Source organism: Amblyraja radiata, chromosome 4, assembly GCF_010909765.2.
Source record: "Amblyraja radiata isolate CabotCenter1 chromosome 4, sAmbRad1.1.pri, whole genome shotgun sequence".
In the NCBI taxonomy this organism is placed as follows: Eukaryota; Metazoa; Chordata; class Chondrichthyes; order Rajiformes; family Rajidae; genus Amblyraja; species Amblyraja radiata.
In genome coordinates this window covers 97,657,815-97,674,824 of record NC_045959.1, presented here as the reverse complement: position 1 = coordinate 97,674,824, position 17,010 = coordinate 97,657,815, and the positions used below count along the sequence as shown (strand labels likewise).

The following is a 17,010-nucleotide window of genomic DNA, read 5'->3' as shown; positions in this document are numbered from 1 at the left end:
ATTGCTGTTTCTCATTAATGTTCACAATTTGGATGAGAATGTGCAAGGCATGCTGTGTTAAATTTGCATAAAGTGGGCGGTATGGTAGATAGTGAAGATGGTTATCAAAAATTACAACAGACTCTTGATCCGCTGGTATTCAGCAAAGCATTCTACAGCGTTAGGCATGGTAGGTGGGAGACTGGAAGTCAGTGCAGAAGGCAATAACAGCGAGTTCAGCGGACAGTATAGACAGAGCACGATGTAGGATAGTTTCAAAAGTGAGACAGTAAGATTACAAGATATGCTTGTTCTTGTTAGAGTGAAGGGCAAGGTAGGTGGGAGTAACAAGAAAAATTGATTCGGAGAAAGAAGGAGGCAGGGGTCAGGTATAGGCAGTTGGCATCATAGTATCCCTGGAGGAGTATAGAGAATTGATGAGCATATGTAAGGAGGAAATCAGGAGGACGAAACAGGGGCATGAGAAAGCTCTGACAGATAAGATTAGAGAGAATCCAAAGATTTTACATGTATATCAAAGGGACAAAGGTGACATGGCATTAGAGCTACTGCCCTACAGCGCCAGAGACCCGAGTTCGATTCTGACTACAGGTGCTTGTCTGTAACGAGTTTATAGCTTCTCCCATTGACCTGCGTGGGTTTTCTCCAAGATTTTCGATTTCCTCCCACACTCCCACAACGTACAGGTTTGCAGGTTTATTGGCTTGGTATAAATGTAAATTGGCCCTAGTGTGTGTTAGAGTAGTGTAATGTGCGAAAATGGCTGGTTGGTGCAGACTCGGTGGCTCAAAGGGCCTTTTTCCGTGCATTATCTCTAACACTAAAACAAAATCTATGGAAAAATGGTAACTGGGGAGAGCATAGGACCCTTAAGACATCAAGTATTCATCAATGTGTGGAGCCGCTGGGGATGAGAAGGTCATTGAATATTTCTCCTCTATTTTTACCACGGAGAAAGACATGAAGACCTGGAAACATGGGACAATTAATGACATGTGTTGAGGATAGTCAGCAGGACAGACGGAGGCTGGACATCCTAAAATGGATGAAGGTAGTTCAATCTTCCAGGCCTGATTAAATATATCCATGGGCACTGTGGGAAGCTAGAGTAGAAATTGCTGGTGCCCTGGCTGAGATTCATGAGTTATCATTAAATACAGGCGAGGTGCCGGAAGACTCGAGGGTGGCAAATGTTGTGCCCTTTAAGAAGGGCTGCAGGAAAAAGCCTGGGAACTACAGGCCAGTGAGCCGAACATCTGTGGTCGGAAAGTTACTAGAGAGTATTTTGAGGGATAAGATATACATGCATTTAGATGGACAAGGGCTGATTAGGGATAATCAGCATCCTTTTGTACGTGCGAGATCATATCTCACAAATCTAATAAATATATAATATGGATTTCAGCAAGGCATTTGACGAGGCTATGCATGGTAGGCTGCTCTGGAAGGTTAGAGTGCATGGGATCCAAGGAGGGATGGCTGAATGGATAGAGAATTGGCCACAGGGAAGGAAGCAGAGGGTGATGGTGGAATGTGCGAATGTCTTTCAGACTGGGGGCCTGAAACTGGTGGTGTGCCTCAGATTTTGGTGCTGAGTCCATTGCTGTTTGTTCTCCATATCAATGATTTGGGTGAGAACGGACATAGCAAGTTAGTAAATGACACAAAAGTGAGTGGTGGTAGTGAAGATGATGTCAAAAATGACAACAGGACTGATCGATTGGGAAGGTGGGCTGAGGAATGGTTCGCCTAAAGGGCCTGTCCCACTTTCCTGAGTTACTCACAAATTCTCCCGAGTTTTCCCCTTGATTCAAACTCGGAGATGCCAGCCGTAGGTACTCGGGGCTATTTATTTTACTTGTGGACATTTTTCAACATGCTGAAAAAACGTCCCGACTTTTCCTGATGCCCCGAGTACCTACGGCTGGCATTACAAGCTGCTACAAAATATCTAAGGACTAGCTACGGACTCGCTACGGACATTCTCTCTACGGACATTCTCCGAGTTTGAATCAAGGGAAAAACTCGGAAGAATTCGTGAGTAACTCGGGAAAGTGGGACGGGGCTTTACTCTAGCGCCAGTATCTGCAGGTCCTTGCTTCTCCTTTTCCTTCATTTTAATCCTGAATTGCTTGCCAAATAACCTGAAATTATGACCCTTTATCCAATCTGTCAAGCCATGTTGAACTTGCCAAAGGTTGAACAAGTTAGGTCTTTATTCTTTGGAGCGCAGAAGGTTAAGGGGGGACTTGATAGAGGTCTTTAAAATGATGAGAGGGATAGACAGAGTTAATGTGGATAAGCTTTTTCCATTGAGAGTAGGGAAGATTCAAACAAGAGGACATGATTTGAGAATTAAGGGACAGAAGTTTAGGGGTAACATGAGGGGGAACTTCTTTACTCAGAGAGTGGTAGCTGTGTGGAATGAGCTTCCAGTGGAAGTGGTGGAGGCAGGTTCGATTTTATCATTTGAAAATAAATTGGATAGGTATATGGACGGGAAAGAAATGGAGAGTTATGGTCTGAGTGCAGGTAGATGGGACTATGGGAGAATAAGTGTTCGGCACGGACTAGAAGGGCCGAGATGGCATATTTCCGTGCTGTAATTCTTATATGGTTATATGATTATATGGTTATATGTCAAAATCTTGTAAATTTCATTTAGATTCCCCTCTTTTAAAGACTAATGAGTACAAATATAGTTTCCCTAATCCCTCCTCACATGGAACTATCTTGTATGCTGTGTTCATTGAATAGCTGCCACTATAAGTATTCAATATGGATTTTCCATTGTTCCTACCAAGAGGTTTAAAACCTCACACCTATACAAAGGACTATTCCATTGGAACCTTCTCTCTGCATATTCAATTCTCTACCTTTTTCCCCCTGCTTTGAATATTGTAACTTGTACGGGCCAAAGTTCTCTGGGTTTCTACAACCTATGATCCATCATATGTGATTGTTGCATAAGAGGGGTGCATGAACCATTTATGTCTGTTTTTTTGTGGGAATTTCATGGGAAATCATGCTCATATTTTTGTCTTTTTCCTCCTCCCAGCACCATAATCATCAATGAAGTGGCCTATTGCTATGCAATCTTTGGCAGGGTCATAGGAGGTTACCTTTTTATTGGAACTTTGCAGCGTTTGAGAAGATTAGCAAAGGGGAGGAGTGAAGCCATTTTGTAATTTCAACCCAAACAAAAAGGAAGTTTTGATAAATGTGCAGTGCAAAGACAGCACAGTATAAATTGAAAAGAACCTGCACTGTATTTGCATAAATCTGTGATAAGAAAAGATGTTAAATATGCTTTCTTCCCCATAGGTATCTTACCGATGGCAACTAATTAGTCTGTTTATCTTTTTTTTTGCATGCAAACCCTTGTGTTGGAACTCTCAATAGAGAGTAAGTGTGTTCAGCATTTGTTGGAAGCCTATTTGCATGACAAAAATTAACCTTTTGCACTGCTGATCACAGTACATGGTACTCTGGAAGCCTGAGTATTTTATTCAACACTTGTTGTATAAATAAGAACCATTAGTTAATTTTATTCCAATATTAATAATGCAGTACTCTACTAATGAGCTGGCATTGCTTGTCTTGTGTTTTTGCTACATCATCTTTGTATTTTGATGTTTGGCACAGAGGTGGAATGTTTTCTATTTGCCTGGATATTCTTAGGTGTTTGGAATATATTACATTGCACTGGAAGCATGTGGTCAAAATAGTGCCAGGGCATCCCATCTTCCCAAAGTATGTTTAGCCTTTTTGTGTATTACATTTATATTGGGACAAATGATAAATTTGGAATTTAAGAGAGAATATTTTAGATTGGATCCATGCAAACATATCTTCATATATAGATATCTAATTGAGAAATTCAGAGCCATATATTTTGCCATAATAGTCAATACATGTAGAATTAATAAAATTTACGCCTATTCCATCGATTATTTTGGCAGATGTGAGGTTTTAAAGTTGATGGTGTGGACAGAAGAGGTATCAGTAAGATGCCTTGTAAATAAAATGAAATAAAATTAAATTAAAATAAAATAAAATAAAATGAGTAAATAAGCCCTCCCTTCACCACCTCCAGTTTAAATTCCATTTGGAATATTTTGGAGGAGCAAGAAACCAAGAACCAAGAGTGACTTTCCCCATTTAGTTTCAAGACGATCAAGGATCTGGAATCAAAAATTACTTTGAATTTCAAATTGCCTTTAATGATTTCATTGTTAAATGTTTGCCATTCAAAGTTCAGTTCCATTCATTTATTTATGTGTTTGAGCTTTAATTTTACTTATATGTACTATTACAGCATATTCAACCATAATTCCCGTCATTGGCAAGAAGGCAACCAAGTTTTATAAGTTTGCAAAAGGTGTTTTAGAATGGCAGTCTCCAGATTGGCTAATATTGCTTCAAATCCTCAACAAAGAAAATGAAGATATCATAGTTTTTAAAAGCCTTTTCAGATATGAAATTGTCACTTCTTTCCTATGATAGATCTGTATAATATTAAAACCTCTCATTAGTACTCCATCAATGGACTGGACTGTTGGCAATGTTTCTACAACTTATGACCTGCTCTCTACAATTCTTTAACAGAAGCTGGGATTCTCTCAGTTTTGGTTAGAGTAATTCTCATGTAAAATTAATTGACGAAGAAAAGTTTTTCTTAAATCTAGATGCATAATGTTAAATTGAAAAGAGAATATGCCAAAAATATATTCATGACTTTACACATGGTAAAATCCATTCTCTGGTTATGGATTATGAACTATAGTTATGAAAATTGATGTGGAATTCCTGTGTTAGGACATAAATCAAAGTATTTCAAACATATGCATAACATTGATAAATGATTGCAATCTTTAATCAGCAAATAATAAATAACCATTAATTAAAGATAAAACATTTCCTTTTGATCTCACAGGATCACCTAGGGCTTATTATAGAATTTTGTTTCACTCCTTGTTTTTTATTCAATGTTTGAGTTTCATCACTGATCAGGTAATTTTGGGTTTGTTGGGAGGTCCTGGTTTTGAAATGCCTGAAACATTATTCTTCATATATGCCAATTGTCTCCATTACCTTGCAGGTGAATAAAATTGGTAGTTATGGCATACAACATGCCGTTATTGTAACTTTGTTTTCCAGCGTTTGCATTGTTTTGGTCTATGTGTTTAGTACATCTTGTCTTAACGGGACATTGGTTCTCCTTTTATTGTTTGAGGAAACTTTTCGACGCACCAGCGAACTGCATGATCATTCCCAATTTATAATTTAAAACCTATTCATGTTTGTGGCTGTACTCACTTTCAGTATTTCATTGGGTCTTTGGTGTGAAGGTAGTTACTGACCTGTTTCCAGATGGATTTTGGATGTCACTACATTTTCAATCCCTCAGTACTGTTTTGATCTAATTAGGCTATCAAGTGTTTGATGCAACACTATCAAATGCGAATTGTTTCTGCATTTTCAACATGCGCTGTCTTCTCAGAGCACCACTATACTTCCCAATTTCCTTCTTATGTGTCACCTTTGCTAGTATTATAAGCGCTTCCCTAGCTTTAATATCTTTTGTTGGAATAATTGGGAGATCCTTCTCCAGAATTCTTTTTGTTTCACACTTGCATAGACCTGAAAATATAACTTCATTACTTTTTGCTGTGGAGTTGGTCAGACCATTATATCCTCTTAGTTTAGTTTAGTTTTAGTTTAGAGATACAGCGTGGAAACAGGCCATTCGAAACAAGATCGAGTCAGCACCAACCAGCGATCACATTAACATTACCCTACACACACTAGGGACAATTTTACATTTTATACCAAACCAATTAACCTACAAACCTGTACGTCTTTGGAGCGTGGGAGTAAACCGAAAATCTCAGAGAAAACCCACGCAGATCACAGGGAGAACATACAAACTCCGTACAGACAGCACTCGTAGTCAGGATCAAACCTGGGTCTCAAATTGCACTGTACCTTAATTGGTACCTGTGACAATAAACTGACCTTGAAACCTGGGTCTCTGGCGCTGTAAGGCAGTAGCTCTACTGCTACGCCACCGTGCCACCTCTTCTGATATATGCATGCAAGTTTAACTATGTTCAGAACTTGACCAACCGAATGTGATCTGATTTCACTATCCATTGGATGCCATGGTTAGTACACAACAGCAGCTAACAGACTGGTTGGCACGCAACAAAAGCGTTTCACTGTACCTCGGTGCATGTGGCAATAAACTCAACTCGACTCCTGTTTATTGCAATTCTAAACATCTGCAACCAAAAGTAGACCTAAGTTAAAGATAAATACATTTCTAGAGTTGGTAGGTAGCCAAATAATCTGAACAAAGATGATCCATTCAGCCGATACTATGCTCGAGGAACCTGACAGCAAGTCCCAATGCTTCTCAACCTCAAACTCTGTCGAACAACTTTTATATGTACTGTCATGCACTCTCAAGAATCAAATGAAACAGGTTGATCAAATAAAAGCATACACAAATGCAACATGATGTTCTCGGAGAAAACCCACGGAGATCACAGGGAGAGCGTACAAAATCCGTACAGACAGCACTTGTGGTCATGATCAAACCTGGGTCTCTGGCGCTGTGAGGCAGCAACTGCCACTGTGCCGCCCAACTAAATGCACATTTTCCCTTCCCTTGATTTTTTATTTATGAATTTGTTCTTCAATTGTTCCGTAGGGATTCTATATGATTGAAGCAATTATTGGCAAAGCATGAAAGTCAGAGAAGAAAGTAACTTTTATTTACTTACTTCCATTCATAATTTTCCCTTGTGGATTTTTAGAATAATCTGTGAATTTCATTTATAGACACCCCAAAATCTAGTGTACAATACCTTTAATACTTGCACAAGCCACCTTATCTGCATTGCATGAATCTCTATCCTATTGCTTTACAATTGTTATTATTAGCTCAATAATTTTTCTTTCAATCAGTCCACGCTTTGTTGACTTTTTTTGCCAGGGAATTTCAGCTCAGGAATTTACTTTTGTTTGTTTTGCAGAAAAATAATATCTTATGCTACAGTATACCTCACTTGGTATTTTATAACTATGCAGACCTGACCGAGTGGTGTTAATGCCTCAGGTGGTGCACACATTTTTTTCACAAGATGAAATTGCTGCCTATTTTGTGCACCTGCATATTGACATTATTAAGATGTTGCATGTAGGGCCCTTCTAATGCTTGCAAGCCTGTGAATCAGCACTCATATAAACCCCTTATTGTTGATTTAGCTGGAAGATTTTATCGCGGTTTTTGTTGACATTTCCTCGTTATATTGAGCTGTGGAAATGAAAATAAATCACCTGCTCAGTAGGATTGTCTGTATTCTGCTAATGAAAGAAACATTTTGTAACTTGTATCATTCCGCAAAAGCTGTATATTTGTGATTGGCAATAAGTGTGTAGTACGGCATTTATATTTATAATAACGTTTGAATTCTTTTGATCAAGCATATTGTGTTTTATTAGAAAAGGTAATAGGGCATATTATCATTCTGGTCATCAAAAATGCTTACTGTAAGGGTTTCACTGAGTAAATGGAAAATATTTGTTTTAAGAATGGATTTGGGGTTTTGAAGAATTTTGCTGTTTCACCACTGTGGCCACCACATCCAGTTGCCCCCCTCCCAAAAAACACCTCAGTTTGGGAATTTATATCTGTTGAGGATTTACGATCAAATTTGGTAACTGATTGATAGCACAATAGGAATGTTTTCTAAGGAATGGTTGAAGGATAATAGTTGGGCATGCTTGTGATGGAACTGGCAGCCTGTCTGCCAGATCTGTCTGACTGAGATCAATGAGGACAAGTGCAGAAGACTGGAGGGTTGCTAATGCTGCTCTGTTATTTAAGGAGGGCAGCAAGGAGAAGGCAGGGAATTATAGGCCAATGAACCTGACATCAGTGGTAGGAAATTTTAGTTTAGAGACAGCATTAAAACGGGCACACCGAGTCCACGCTGACCATCGATCACCCATTCACACTAGTTCTATGTTATCCCACTTTCGTATCCACTCGACATAGGGCGGCACGGTGGTGCAGCGGTAGAGTTGCTGCCTTCCGGCGCCAGAGACCCGGGTTCGATCCAGAATGCAGGTGCTGTCTGTACGTAGTTTGTACATTCTCCCCGTAACCACGCGCGTTTTCTCCGAATGCTCCACATGGATTTGTATCTGGGAAATCATGTATTACAAATCAATGTTTTTTGAAGAGATCACCAAGTGGATTGATGAGGGAAGGACAGTGATCATTATTCATATGGACTTTAACAAGGCCTTTGAAAAGGTCCCGCATGGTGTCTGGGAGATTAGATAACATGGAATACAAAATGAGCTAGCCAATTGGGTTTAAAATTGACTCGGAAGAAGGAGTCCAAAGGTAGTTGTGATGGGTAATTTTACTGATTGGAGGCCCGTGACCTATGGAGTGCCACCGGAGTCAGTGCTGAGTCCACTGCTGTTTGCTACCTGAATGAATGATTTGGGTGTTGGGTGTTGTTGGGAAATTTGAAGATGATACCAAAATTGGTGCTATAGTGGACAGTAAGGGAAGATATCTAAGTTTGTAGTAGGATCTAGATCAGTTGGGAATGTGGGCCAAGGAATGGCAAATGGAATTTAACTCTGACAAGTGTGAGGTGTTGCACTTTAGGACTTACACAATAAATGGTAGAATCGTGGAGTGTGTTATAGAATAGGGAGGTCCAGAGGTACGGGGTGTCTGACAGAGGTGTACACGATCATGGGGGCTTGGATAAACTGAACCTCGCTGTCTTTTTCATAGGTTAGAGGATTCTAAAACTAGAGGGCATAGACTTAAGGTGAGAGGGGAGAAATTTAAGAGGAATCTTGAGGGCAACTTTTTCCTCAGATTGTGGTTCTTATCTGGAATAAACTGCCAGAAGCAGATACAATTATGATTTTAGAAAGATATCTGGACAGATATATGGATATATGGTTTAGGAGCACCAATGCATTCCAATGGAACTAGCCTAAGATGCCAACTTGGTCAGCATGCACAAGGTGGGCTTGAAGGCCTGTTTTCATGCTTTAAAGCTCTGACTAGAATTAAACCTTGCTCCAATCCCGCTACTTATTGGCCTGAATCACTGGCAAAGCATATGAAGGAAAGATCTTTCATAGAGTCCTGAATGACGGAAACAGCCCAACTCATCCATGCCGAACAGGTTTTAAAGCCGAGCTTGTCCCATCTGCAATTTGACAACCATCCCTCAACAAATTTAATGCATGTACCATATGAATGTCTTTTAAGTGTTGCCATTGTACTCATTTCTACACTTCATCTGGCAGGTAGTTTCATTTGCACTGACCTTTGCATGAAGAAATTGCTCGTCAGGTCTGTTTTTAATCTTTCCCCGGCCCGAAACGTCGCCTATTTCCTTCGCTCCATAGATGCTGCTGCACCCGCTGAGTTTCCCCAGCAATTGTGTGTACCTTCGATATTCCAGCATCTGCAGTTCCCTTTTGAACATAAACCTATGACCTCTAGTTTTGGATTCCTCTATCCTTGGAAAAAAATTCTGACCAGTTACCTCATGTTTTGTATTCCTCTATAATGTCTTCCCTCAACCTCCTACGCCCCAATGGAAAATAGTCCTGGTAGGACTATTTTTTCAGTAATTCCTGCATTCCTTCTCCTCCCCTCCCCTCCCCCACCCTTCCCCTTCTCCCCACCCGAGTCATCCTAACAGGTCCTTGTATCCGTCTTGTTATCACACCTTCCCCAGCCAACAATGGGCCCTCATGGGCTCCACCCTTCCTGAGGTCATCTTTTGCAAGCCTTGATTTGTTCGAGCCTTTCCATGCCTCCTGTTTAGTGTGTGTGTGTGTGTGTGTGTGTGTGCGTGTGTGCGTGTGTGCGTGTGTGCGTGTGTGCGTGTGTGCGTCCGTCCGTCCATCCGTCCGTCCGTCCCGTCCCGTCCCCCCCGCTGAGTTACTGCAGCCTTCTTCACCACCCTGTCTATCTGTGCTGCTGCTTTGAGGGAACTGTGTACTCTTAGGTCTCTTTGCTCGACAACACTTGCCAAGGTGCTACCATTTACAATGTCAATCCTACCCCGGTTTGGTATATCAAAGTGCAGCCCCTTATACTCATCAGAATCAAATTCCATCTGCCATTCCTTGTCCCACTTCCCTAGTTGATCTGGATTCTTTTGCGCAGACTCCTACAGCACAGCAACTGGTCATTGGCCTGCAATCAGATAAGTGACCTTCCGGTGTTACCCTTTGACTCCTTTCACCAAATTAATTTTGAAACTGGTTGGCTAGCTCATCGTGGATCCCATGTGATCTCACCTTCCCGACTGAGGAGGAACCTCCGCTCAGTTCGCATTAAGCAACCTGATCTTCCAGTAGCTCAGAACTTCAACTCCCCTTCCCATTCCTAATCCAACCTTTCTGTCCTGGGCCTCCTCCATTGCCAGAGTGAGTCCCACCGCAAATTGGAGTCTGAAGAAGGGTCTCGTAGGGTCACCTATTCCTTTGCTCCATAGATGCTGCCTCACCCGCTGAGTTTCTCCAGCATTTTTGTCTACCTTCACCTTCTGGACTAATCTGCATTGCAGGACCTGCTAAATTGCATGTAGACAACATTTCCTCTTCTAAAGCTCACTTAGGAGCAATTATGCACTTTTTAAATTAATTTTCCAAACATCTGTTCCACAGGCAACATTTTATTGGCCTGCACCTCTGCTGTCTTTTTCTGCACATTTGTAAGCTCCAATAAAATATGTAAAGTATTGTCATTAAAGAAATCATGAAAATCCTTGAATACTTTTTCAGGAAATTTTATACAGAAAGCTTTTTATCAAGATGGAGCTTGGTTTGGGAACAGCTCCATCCAAGACCGCAAGACATTGCAGCGAATTGTGGATGCAGCCCAGACCATCACACAAACCAACCTCCCTTCCATTGACTGTATTTATAACTCATGCTGCCTCAGCAAGGCCAGCACCATAATCAAGGATGAATCGTACCCTGGCCACTCCCTCTTCTCCCCTCTCCCATCAGGCAAAAGGTATAAAAGTGTGACAGTTTCTTCCCAGTTTCTTCCCAGCTGCTATCAGACAACTGAATCATTCTATCACAACCAGAGAGCAGTTCTGAACTACTATCTTCCTCATTAGTGACTCTCGGACTATCCTTGATCGGACTTTGCTGGCTTTCCCTTGCACTAAATGTTATTCCCTTATCATGTATTATACGTTTTAAATGGCTCAATTGTAATCATGTATTGTCCTTCCGCTATCTGGATGGCATGCAACTAAAGGCTTTTCACTGTACCTCAGTACACGTGACAATAAACTAAACTGAACTACAGGGATAAAGAGTCAGAGATACAAGATAGAAAGAGACCATTCGGCGCACCACATCTAAGCTAATTAGTGCGGAACCATCCATAATTAATCTCATCTTCCTGCACTTGGCCCAAAGCCCTCTAATAAATTCATAGTGATTAGTACCACTGTAGGTTCTTTTAGGATCCATTTTTTACTGATTAATGCAATATTCTTCTTTCTGCTTAATAAATGTCTCAAATCTTTTGTCAAATGTATTGTATTTGCTGCAATGTCCAACTTATGTGTGATTTAAACAATATTTGTTATCCTATCTAAAATGACTTTAAGCACACGCTGTATATTTTTCTTTGGAGCATGGGAGGTGTAGGAGTGACCTTAATTTGAAGTATACAAAATCATGAGGGGCATGGATAAAGTGAACACTCACGATCTTTTTCCAAGTGGAGGATTCTAAAACTGCAGGGGAGATTTAATGTGAGAAGGGGAGATTTAAGAGGATAGTGATTACAGCTTTCAAAAGTGGTCTGGACAGGTATATGGATATGAAGGGCTTAGAGGGCTGAATGCAGGCAAATTGGACTAGCCCAGAATGCCAACTTTGTCAACATAGACAAGTTGGGTCGAAGGGTCTGCATCCAGCAGGCGATGTAGCTCTATGACTCTTTTTGGAGCATCAGTGCTAGAATGTATCACTCTTTTTCTGTCAATAATATATTTCTGCATAGAGTTATCGAGTCATACAGCATGGAGATAGGCCCTTCAGCCCACCTTGCCTATGCTGACCACCCTGCCCCATCTGCACTAGTCCCACGTGCCCATGTTTAGCCCACATCCCTCTAAACCTTTCCTATCCAAGTTTCTGTCAAAATGTCTTTTAAATGTTGTTGTAGTTTCTGTCACAACTTCCTCCCCTGGCTGCTCATTCCATATACCCAGCACCGTCTGTATATGTTGCCCCTCGTATTCCTATTAAATCTTCCCTTCTCACCTTAAACCTTGAATGGGCGGCCCAGTGGCGCAGCGGTAGAGTTGCTGCCTTACAGCGTCAGAGACCCGAGTCAAGGTTTCAAGGTCAGTTTGTCACGTGTACCAATTAAGGTACAGTGAAATTCGAATTACCATACAGCCAAACTAAAAAAAAGCAACAAGACACACAACTACATAAAAATTAGCATAAACATCCACCACAGCGGATTCCTCACTTTGATGGAAGGCTAAAAAGTCTAATCTTCTTCCTCTTTATTCTCCCGCGGTCGGGGCAGTCGAACCATCCGCAGTCGGGCGGTCGAAGCTCCTGCGGCTTGGAGCTCCCGGTCGATCTCTGACTAGAGACGGCGAGCTCCACGATGCTAAAGCCCGCAGGTTGGAGCTCAGAGGTCAATCCCTGGCAAAGTGATCGCGGGCTCCACGATGGTAAGTCTGCAGGCTTACGTGGTGGAGCTCCCGAAGTCGGTCTCCCGCAAAGGCCGCCAAATCCTCGATGTTAGGCCTCAGTGCGGTCGGAGATACGATACGGAAGAAAATTGCATCTCCGTCGAGGTAAGAGATTAGTTTCCCCCAACATTCCTCCACCCCACCACATAAAATAAGCCAAAGAACACTAAAACATACATTAAACACATACCAACAAACAACAAAAAAAGGAAGGGACAGCAGCCATTGCTGGCGCCACCCAGATTTAGCTCTTAGGCCTAAAGGAATCAAGGGATATGGGGAAAAAGCAGGAACGGGATCCTGATTTTAGATGATCAGCCATGATCATATTGAATGGTGGTACTGTCTCAAAGGGCCGAATGGCCTACTCAACCTATTTTTCTATGTTTCTATGATCCTGACCGAGTGCTGTAGAGTGTTTGTATGTTCTCCCTATGTGGGTTTTCTCGTGGTGCTCCAGTTTTCTCCCACACTCCAACGACGTACAGGTTAATTGACCTTCCACCTTCTCACTCTACTTCCTTCCATGAAACCAATGTTCTATCCAGCCGGCTAGCTCTCCCTGGATTGCATGCAATCAATCCCATGCTTGCAATGATATATTAAGTGATTAGTACAGTTATTTTGTTAGCTATGAGCCTTTTCAGAAATGTAAACAAACCTATGCATTCGACAGTATGATCTTGTTTTTCGCCTTCTATTGAGATGTGCTATCTTTATGTGTTAATAATAATCATAAAGATGATGGGATAAATGGTGGAACATGATGGGGATGTAGGGAGAATAAAATGGGATTAGTATAAGGTTAGTGAACATGGGTGTTTAACATACCGCATGAATTCAGTGAGCTGCCTTTGCTATATAACTATGATAATATTCAGTTTTACCCTGTTGGAGGGAGTTTTGTGTTTAACCAGTACCCTGAATTTCGCTTTCTTGTGAGGCCCAGATGCCCTATTAATTACGGAACAGACACAACGAACATCTCATAGAGCAGTGGTGAATTTTGTAAACAAGTCGATTTATTCAATGCCTTGACAGTATGCATAGGAAAATGCCCTGAGAGAACCCGAAGTGCTTCAAAGATTCACAGCACCCACCACATTTATATATTCTCACACACAATGGTTACATGTGGATTTTACATTTTTGAAATAATTCATCATTGATCAATTCACATGTAGCCATTCATCTTTGTTTTTCACCAAAGTTATCTTTAACCTCTTATTTCCTGTTATTAGAAAACCATTCTTCCATTTATCTAACAAATGGACTCAATAAAATACACTATTTCCTGATCATCTTTATTGTACACAACTAGCCTCAATATTTGTTTTACCTATTTATTGCCCCCTAACATCCTTAAATTCCCTTCATTATGTTGGCCTCTTTTCCCATCATGCTTCCCCAGTATGTAAGCTTTTGACTTAAACATATTACAAATTACTCAGCTTTCTTGGAATTTTCAGAATTTCCTACATCACCCTGCTAAACTAAAATGAATGGATAATTGCAAAATTGTACTATGATAAAACAGTACAGGCACTCTCTGACTTGCGTAATAGGCAACTTACATAAACTTGCATTTACATAAGCAAATCTTTAAGCCGATTGCTTTATTTCCGAGTTGCATGTCTCCATACTGTTGCGCTATTGCGCATGCAGCCATTTCTACAAATCAGTCGACTGTTGTCGTGGATGCTCCAACGTGATCTCCGCACCAAAGCTCCCACGTGGATTCCCACTGGTACCGCACTGTACAAATTGTAAATTTACACGTGTGCAGCAGCACTTCCATTTCCGACTTCCATTCCATTTTCTGACTTCCATTTAGATGCAGAGTCTCTTGCCAAGATTAGGTGAATTAAGGACCAGAGAACATAGGTTTAAGGTGAAGGACATTGGTTTAAGGTGAAGGGGAAAATATTTAATAGGTATCTGAGGGGTAACCTTTTCATACAAAGGGTGGTGGATGAATGGAACAAGCTGCCAGAGGAGGTAGTTGAGGTATGAACTATCCCAACATTTAAGAAGCAGTTAGACAGGTACATGGACAGGACAGGTTTGTAGGGATATGGACCAAATGCAGGCACGTGGGACTAGTGTAGCTGGGACATTTTGGCCGGTGTGGGTAAGTTGGAGGGCCTGTTTCCACAATGTATCACTCTATGACTTTCATAACATCTGACTTAACAAGGGCCCGCAGGACGTAACCCATACGCAATACGGGGAGCGTATATAATGGGAATGTTTTTTCAGCCATAAATATCACCCAGATAGCTATCATCAGAATTTTTATTTCCACGCAGCCAGACCTCGCAATGGGGAGTTATTAAAGTTGGCCTTACTGTGAACCTAGCACTCAAAATCTAAGTTCAAACATATAGGAACTCACGTGTTTCTTGGAGTGGCTAATTTGTAACATTACTAAGCAGCATGTGTGAGCTCTGTTTCTCTCATAAGTTTAACAACATTCTTTTCTAGCTTTAAAATGTTTTGGCTAAGTGAGTAGCTGGGATGTGTATATATATATATATATTTGCTCCTTGGTCGAATTGATATGGGCCAGATTATGGAAGGATATAATTGACCTCAGCAACATTGGAATGATTTGTGTGAACTAAATGACATACCTTGTACTCCTGGTCATTTCTTGATCTCTGCTGGAAATGCTTGTGCTTGAACAATGAAGCAAGAATGCCTCATTCTGTCAAAGAGCCTACCTCAAGGAAGCAACATGAATTGCAACTAGTTGAGAGAGGCATTGGACAGAAGATGTGCCTGTGGGTAACGCATCAGCATAAAATTAGTATTTCAAGAAGAAAAAAAATGATTTTATAAAAATGGAAGGAGAACTAACTGATGCAAGTGCAATATGCTGACTACGTATGTCTTAAACTTGGTTTTGCGCCAGATACAGGAAGTACAAGGTCCATGCATGTGAAGCTAGCTTACCAAAAATGGTGTTCTACTCGCATGGCTTCAATGCAAGAGTCAGATGATCAGTCTTGGAATCTTGCCACATTAATAGCATTGCTCACCCATCTCCATTTTGCATTGTGGTTATATAACTGTACGAATCAGAGAGACAATTTCAGATTTAGCTTGCCTTCGTATTTTCTGAATATTAACTGAAATTATACAACTTTCTGGACATTAGTTGAATGAAATTCAATAATCTAAAAAAAGAAATGTTTACATTATATAATACACATGCAAAACTTACTTGGAATTTTCTGCTTTGCTGCAATTATTGGCATTTAGTGAATTTAAAACTACTACAGAAGTATGATTCTTAACATCTTTTTTTTAGGTTTTCAGCATGTTTTTGGAAACACTGGTCGATTTCATTCATGTACATAAGGAAGACCTTCAAGATTGGCTGTTTGTTCTGCTGACTCAATTATTGAAGAAAATGGGTGCAGATTTGCTTGGTTCTGTACAGGCAAAAGTACAGAAATCACTTGATATAGCAAGGTCGGCATTATGTGGCAAATGTCACAGTTTAATTCTACGTGTATTTAAATGGCACTGGATTTTTGAAAAACGAACAATTTAGTTATTTATCTATAATTTCTTGTTATTCTCTGTCAAGTGGGTGTACCTTTCATATACTTTTTCAATGTGATTACGAAATACAAGAAAGTAATTGTTCATCAAGTATTTGAAATGAGCAGAATGCCCTCTACTTACCGCCAGTTAAAGAAAACATTATTGTGACTATTGTTTAGCTTAGTTTAGAGATACAGCATGGAAACAGGCCCTTTGGCCCACCGAGTGTGCACCGACCAGCAATCTCCACACACTGACACTCGTCCTACACACACACGGGACAATTTACATTTATACCAAGCCGATTAACCTACAAACCTGTACGTCTTTGGAGTGTGGGAGGAAACTGAAGATCTCAGAGAAAACCCACGCAGGTCACGGGGAGAACGTACAAACTCTGTACAGACAAGCACCCGTCGTCAGGATCGAACCTGGGTCTCTGGCGCTGTAAGGCAGTAGCTCTACCGTTACACCACCATGCCGCCCTTACTACTGGTACCGTGTTACTGGTTTCATAAATTCAGTTATTCAATGGTATCCAGAGGATATAAAACATGTTTAAAGCAGCTGTGGGAGATTTAACTGATAAATTATGACTCATTAATTAATAACATTTCCGATAGTTGGATATTTTTTTTTAATTTAACCTTTGTTGTCCTTTCTT

The 17,010-nt window shown here is 40.7% G+C and overlaps 1 protein-coding gene across 27 annotated transcripts in view; it reads left to right on the top strand.

Moving 5' to 3' along the window:
- Window positions 1-17,010, top strand: part of clasp2 (cytoplasmic linker associated protein 2) — a 348,555-nt gene that overhangs the window by 246,041 nt on the left and 85,504 nt on the right. For 17 of the 27 annotated variants that reach the window (XM_033020019.1, XM_033020014.1, XM_033020010.1 and 14 more), the window contains 2 exons: window positions 1,278-1,280; window positions 16,108-16,271. In XM_033020019.1, the coding sequence (XP_032875910.1) occupies window positions 1,278-1,280; window positions 16,108-16,271 (167 nt within the window). The remainder of the gene's footprint in view (window positions 1-1,277; window positions 1,281-16,107; window positions 16,272-17,010) is intronic. The other 10 variants (XM_033020023.1, XM_033020025.1, XM_033020024.1 and 7 more) reach the window with 1 other exon arrangement.